Below are 6,542 nucleotides of genomic sequence, written 5' to 3'. Positions count from 1 at the left end.
AAAGCAATCACAAGTCATACATATCATCTTACACTCATATTTAGTCCATAATCTTTCTAGGCATGCATATTCAAATCAATCAAAATCAACTTTAAGTATAAAACAAGCTTTTAATTCAAACAGTTCTTAACTTCTCTTAGTCTTTTAAGTCACATGAGAATCTTTGTTTTTAACATAATCAATTATCATGTTCTAACTAGCGAGATCATCTCTAGTCACTATAGCTAAGTCTTAACTATGCTTATGTGTTAGTCCATCCGGTCTATATAGATTCTATATAGATAAGATAGTCAATCTTGATAAGAATTTCTAAGGCAAAGCCTGACAACTGGTCTCTTTGGGAGAGTAATATTTTGCTATGTGTGTACAATAGTGAATCCTTTCATGGCTTTCTATTCATAGAAAACATCAACCAAGACTTCTCTTGAAACGTTACATTACAATATAGTTATAAAACCACATTAACAAAATGAGTCCAAGTGCAATTTTTAAAAATGCTCATGCTTAACACACAAGGGTGTATTGTCTATTAATGTCCCATTATATATATTTTTCATTGTAGCATAATGTTCCTAGTTTAATGCACTACACCATCCATTTTAGTAGTTTAAAGTAGTGTTTCCTTAAACTCTATTTTTGGTCTTACCTAAAGAAAGACATTATGAGAAGTGGTCCTACATGGTTTAGTCAAGGTCTTTTGTCATCAATCATTAAGGGATCTAATGGTAAAGGAATTTTTTTTGTAATTTTTTACTTTTTTTATAGATTCAGGTGCAGATATGCTTTGATTAGCATTTATTATTTGTGTAAGAATAGTTATTACTCACAATAAGAAATCAATCATCAAGCAAATCAAGGGTGCATGTTTATTTGGTATTTTTTACTTCTCAAAAAATCAGACTTTGTGTAGATATGTTAGTATTTATTGTTTATGTAAGTATAGTTATTGTTTACAATAAAAACACTCATAGTGTCTCACATAGTGGTTAGATACCTATTTGTAACTTGTTCACTCATCGTGTTTTTTGTTTGCTACACCTTTTTATAGAACCTAGCATTCCTTGAGACCAATAATGGAAAATTACCATGAACTTTCCATATACTAAGTTTTTTGCCATTATCGTTGTTCCATTTGCTATGATCTCTTATAAAACCTAGCATGTCCCATAACTCATAGGCCAAGCCCTACCAATCATGGTTTTTATATGTCTTGATTTATCTTTCTTATTTTCCATTAACTGCTAATCATGCCTTGCAAATTTTTAGTAAAATGTGAAATGATGCAAGAAATATTTGTTAAATTCTCAAAAGTAACACACCTTTAGAATTTAAGTTCCAAGCTCCATATCTTCAACATGTTATGGTGTTTTCACTTCCTTTGTTCGAAATTACAACTGAACTTTGTTTCACCATAAGAGATACTTCTAAACCATGTATAGTTAAGTCAAAGAAATTATTTTGGTGTCTTTGCTTCACAACTTCTAGAATGGTATTACAGATTTGTGAATGTGTACATGCATGATTCATGATGGTAGATTATCAACTACAAAGACATTTAGCCCAAGAATATACCTAAAACTTATAGTTATAAACTAGTTTAAGCAAAAGTAAGATAGTCAACCATACATAAACCTTAAGTGAATTAAGTGATGATATATGTAGCACAAAACTAGATGGTGTTCATTTAAAAGATTCCTAATAGTTTACAAATAGTTGAAAAGAGAAAAGTAATATAATGATGGCTTGAATTCAAGTGCCCACTTACAAAATGGGTCTTGTCATGTCCAAGAATATCTTTAAAAGAAAGAAGACCTATGCATGATAGGGCTAAGGTTAACATAGCAATGCCTTTTTTTACATCACTCAAGTTTTTATTGACAGTATTACGAAAGAGAAGTCATCAAAATGAATCAAACTATGACTTACAAAAGAGAAGTCATCAAAATGAATCAAACTATGACGAAAGAAGAATCATCAAAGTGAACGACACACACAATAAGAGGTTGATCATAATATCAATCCATTTTTACAAGCATAAGTAAGCACATAAAGTATGGATTTAATGTCATACTTTTGAAGTAATGAAAGTTCACACTCTCTTAGTCTCCCTTTGAGGTGATTATGTGCCCCCACCTCCACCACCACCACAAAATCTCCATACCCTATGGTGGAAGAAAAATGCACACCTATGGGAAATCCTTTGCTTTCTTCTCAAAATGATGCTCTCCACAACAAAGGTAATAGCAAATTAGTAAGGCTGAAATATGTACAGATAGGGTAGATCCTAGAAGGGCCAATAGCACTAGACCTAGGTGCCTAGATGTGCCCCTCATAACCTATAGCAAATTAGGAAGGCTGAAATATGTACAGATATGGGAAATCCTTTGCTTTCTTCTCAAAATGATGCTCTCCACAACAAAGGTAATAGCAAATTAGTAAGGATGAAATATGTACAAATAGGGTAGATCCTAGAAGGGCCAATAGCACTGGACCTAGGTGCCTAGATGCCCCTCATAACCTATAGGTGGTTTTTCGTTATAAGCACTCTCCATCATGAACCCACATTGGAGAAAGGTAGTTGTTATGTCTACATACAAACAATCAAAAGACATGATTTTGACAAGGGTTATGGTTTCGCATCCACAAGGGTTACTTAGAGCACCATGAACACAATCAATAAGACTTCAAATGGACAAGGGTTATGGGCAGACGAAGTTTTGGGGGTCATATTATTTGAGACCTACTGCACACACGACGGGCGGCGTGGCCAGTGGCCATTGCAGATCTCAAGTCCGCCATCACTTATTACTTGTTGGGAGTGAACGGTGAGGCTTCGTGTGTGTGTGTGTGTGTGTGTGAGTGTGAGTGAGAGTGAGAGAGAGAGAGAGAGTGTGCGCGCGTGTGTGCTATGTGAGAGGGAGTGTGTGAGTCTGTTTGTGTATGTCGAGAACGGTGAGGCTTCGTGTGAGTGTGTGTGTGAGTGTGTTTGTGTGAGAGAGAGAGGGGAGAGAGAGTGTGTGTGTGTGGTGTGAGAGAGAGAGGGGAGAGAGAGTGTGTGTGTGTGGTGTGAGAGAGAGAGAGAGGGGGAGAGGGAGAGACAGTGTGTGTGTGTGTGGAGTGTGTGAGAGAGAGAGAGAGGGGGAGAGGGAGAGACAGTGTGTGTGTCTCTGGGGGGACTTCCTTCAGAACATTATCTTCGTCTGCTCTTAAATATTGTTTCTTTTCCAGATGGGCGATACTAAGCTCAGCGTGCTTGGCAAGTGCATGGTCGTGCCGGCTGCCGAAGCAACGCAACCTGAACGTCATCTCTTTCTGCCGGGGAGCGACTCCTACTGGCGATGGGTCCCTTACAACCGCAGGCTTCTCTTCTACAAAGCTTCAACGGAGCAAGCCTTATACGCCTCCATCATCCGCACCTTGAAGAGCAGCCTCTCCCGTGTGCTCGCCGGCTTCTACCCTTTTGCCGGCCGCCTGTCGCTCGGCCAGCACGACGGCAGGCTCGAGATCCTCTGCGATGGTCAAGGTGTTGAGTTCGTGGAGGCCTCCGTCCACGCCCATTTCTCGGACCTTGAAATGGATTACTTCCAAATCAAAGATTTCTTTCAAGGGCTGACACCGTCGCTCACAGGAGATGAGTTTAGCATGCCCCTTCTTGCAGTACAGGTGATTTCCAGCTATCGCCTCATTCTGTAAGATTCTTTTGCTTTTGTACGTCGTGTGTGTGTGTGTGTGTGTGAGAGTGTGAGCAAGAGAGAGAGAGAGAGAGAGAGTGAGAGGAGTAGCAGCCGGATTTGCAGACATCCGGTCGACCGACTGTCGAATGTGTTCACACTTCCGCCGCTTGAGCACTGCCGAAAGTTGAGCTAGCTGCCAACTACCGGACGGGTCCATGTCTCTGATTACGGCCCCGTAAACTGCCTCCTCTCACGTACTCCTGTCAAGCGCTGTCAAGCATCGCACGTCCTTCACACCCCTGCACTTTTCTGTGATAGCATTCGGGCAGCTTAGTGTGAAGACTGACGAGCCCCTCCCGGACGGACACATTCCGCCCAATCTCAAAAGGGGGGGCTGTTCGGGTCTATCAAAGTTCTTTTGATGTCTTTCATATCCTCTTATTTCATTAGTCTCCTCTGTTAAGGTTCTTTTGTTATATAGGCTTACAGCTCTATTATTATTAGACGTTCTAGGACAGCGAGCAAGTATCCGAACCCACATCCGCCCACTGAGCTTCATGTGCCTTACCAACTTGACTACATGGTCGCCTCTTGGTTACCAGCTGGCCTCTTGGGCTATAGCAGCTGGCCTCTTGGGTTGCTATAGCCCAAGAGGCAACAATGGCGCCAATCCCTCTCTTTAATATGAGGTATTGGGTTCGAATCTACCCTTGTGGCAATCTCTTACCAACTTTACAACATGGTTACTTCCTGGCTATAGCCCATAGTCCAATGGGTAGTGCCCGTGCCCCTTTATCGAGAGGTATTGAGTTCGAATCTACCCTAGTGGCAATGCCTTACCAACCTCCCTAGCCATGATAAAGATAGCCATGCCTCTTTATCAGGAAGTATTGAGTTCAAATCTACCCTAGTGGCAAGGTATTGGGTCCGAATCTACCCTCGTGGCATCTAAAGTTTGGTATCCTCTCTCATGAACTTTACTTCGAGGCTTGTACAGGCATTGAGCTTCACCTGCATTACCAACTTGTCTACATGGCGGGGGAACATTTACAGCTCTTTCATGCGCACATGCATTCTCTAATCTAATTATTTGGTAAAGACATCATTTCTCCATATGCACATGTAAGCTAAAGTTCTAGCCCTTATAGAGTTTTGTCAAGTTATCATTAAGGTTAGATTCTAGACCTTCCAATACAAAAGTAAGGCTATAGACACAATTAGCACAAATAGGTGTTCAAATAAAAGCTGTGCCTTATGTCTTCATGTGTTTTATGTCTTCAGGTAACAAGGTTTTTGGGAGGAGAGATTGCTATGGGATGTGTACATAGTCACGTGCTTGGTGATGGCAGCTCCTTCTGGGATTTCATGGTGTCGTGGGCCGAGCATGCAAGGGGCGTTGAGAACTTGTCCATTGTTCCTGTTCATGACAGAACTTTGCTGGATTTCAGAATCTACTTAGGAGACCTTAAGGAGGAAGACATGGAGAAGTGCTTGGACGTTTGTTGGAAAACCCCATTACACAATGGGAGCATCAATCAAGATATCGAGGGTTTGATCACGAGAGTGTTTAATTTCAGTGGTGAAATGATTACAAAATTGAAGACTTTGGCAAACTCCACATCACCAGAGCAGGGAGCTGCACGTGCTGAGGAGCCTTGTGCACTTGCACGTGCTGAGGAGCCTTGTGCACTTGCGGAGGGGGGTAGGGAAGATGTGGGTGCATGTGGGGATGACAATGCAAATGCAAATTGTGCACGTGCGGAGGGGGGTAGGGCAGATGTGGGTGCGTGTGGAGATGACGATGCAAATGCAAATGGTGCAGGTATGAAGGAGGGTAGTGCAGATGTGGATGCATGCGGAGATGAAAATGGAAATGCAAATGGCAAGGATAGATGTGCAGAGGACAAAGCAAGAGGAGAAGGTGGGTACACAAAATACGAGGCACTATGTGCACACGTGTGGAGGAGCACTGTGGAGGCAAGGCGACTGGAGGGCAACACGAGGGTGGGGTTGGTGATTCTAGCTGATGTGAGGAGGCGATTGGAGCCATGCATAGGAGAAGGATATGTGGGCAATGCAATTATTGCGAGGACAGTTATGGCGACAGCAAGCGAGCTAATGGCGGAGTCCATTGCACAGACGGCGAGCAGGATTCATAGAAAGATCAAGAGCGTAACGAGCCTGTCTATCAAACGAGAGATGGCATGCTTGGAAGGGATTACAAGGAAGAGGCTTGCTCAGTGGGGACGTGGGTTCGTGTGTTTGAACGTGGTGAGCTCGCCTAGGTTTCCCATCTTCCAAGTCGACTTTGGTTGGGGCTCTCCTTCCTGTGTGCGCCCCATCTCGGTCGGAATGCGTGGCGAGCTTGTCTTCTTTGCTGCCCATCGTGGTTCCCTTGTGCTCTTCGCTGCCAAGGATAATTGCGGCATCGATGTCTGTCTCACCTTACAACATCGTCCCATGCAAAATCTAATCAATGACCCTACCTTCTTATCTTTCATGAAATGATCCAACTTACTCTCATTAGAGCCCAATATACTTTAGGGCTCCAATTTTCATTAATACAAGAGCAGCCCCCTTCATAACCTTGTCCAGCATATGAATTCAATTCTTAAAATAACATTATGTTAAGACTTTGACAACGAGTATTTACATCAGGCTTTGTACATTGAATCGCAGTTGCTCTCGCTTTATTTGTTGCTCTCAACTCCCCACCAGTGTTGAAATTTGAAGCCTTCAAGGGTACCAAAGCCCTTCAAACCTTCTAGAGAAGTTCTCTTAGAAAATAGGGTTGCAAAAGACGGCCACTATTTTGAAAATTTCTCTAAATTTTACACACGTCAACCCAATTTCTGGCCTTCAATTTGA

General features: G+C 42.2%; 1 protein-coding gene across 1 annotated transcript; it reads left to right on the top strand.

Annotated features, from left to right (window-relative positions):
• Positions 1 to 2,840: 2,840 nt before the first annotated feature.
• Positions 2,841 to 6,310, top strand: LOC147608809 (shikimate O-hydroxycinnamoyltransferase-like). The gene is made up of 2 exons (XM_086788302.1): positions 2,841 to 3,663; positions 4,956 to 6,310. Exons 1-2 carry the CDS (start codon positions 3,229 to 3,231, stop codon positions 6,180 to 6,182), a joined length of 1,662 nt encoding a protein of 553 aa, XP_086644428.1. The 5' UTR covers positions 2,841 to 3,228; the 3' UTR covers positions 6,183 to 6,310.
• The last annotated feature ends 232 nt before the right edge of the window (positions 6,311 to 6,542 follow it).

The sequence above is a fragment of the Cibotium barometz genome, chromosome 52 (assembly GCF_041138505.1).
Source record: "Cibotium barometz isolate CiBa-2024 chromosome 52, ASM4113850v1, whole genome shotgun sequence".
In the NCBI taxonomy this organism is placed as follows: domain Eukaryota; kingdom Viridiplantae; phylum Streptophyta; class Polypodiopsida; order Cyatheales; family Cibotiaceae; genus Cibotium; species Cibotium barometz.
Note: the sequence above shows the minus strand (reverse complement) of the source record. Positions and strands in the feature narration are given on the sequence as shown.

Excerpts from the sequence above, each read along its gene's own strand:
- LOC147608809 (XM_086788302.1), top strand. The coding sequence starts at position 3,229 with ATGGGCGATACTAAGCTCAGCGTGCTTGGCAAGTGCATGGTCGTGCCG. Across the intron at positions 3,664-4,955 it reads TGCCCCTTCTTGCAGTACAG|GTAACAAGGTTTTTGGGAGG; the intron begins GTGATTTCCAGC and ends TTATGTCTTCAG.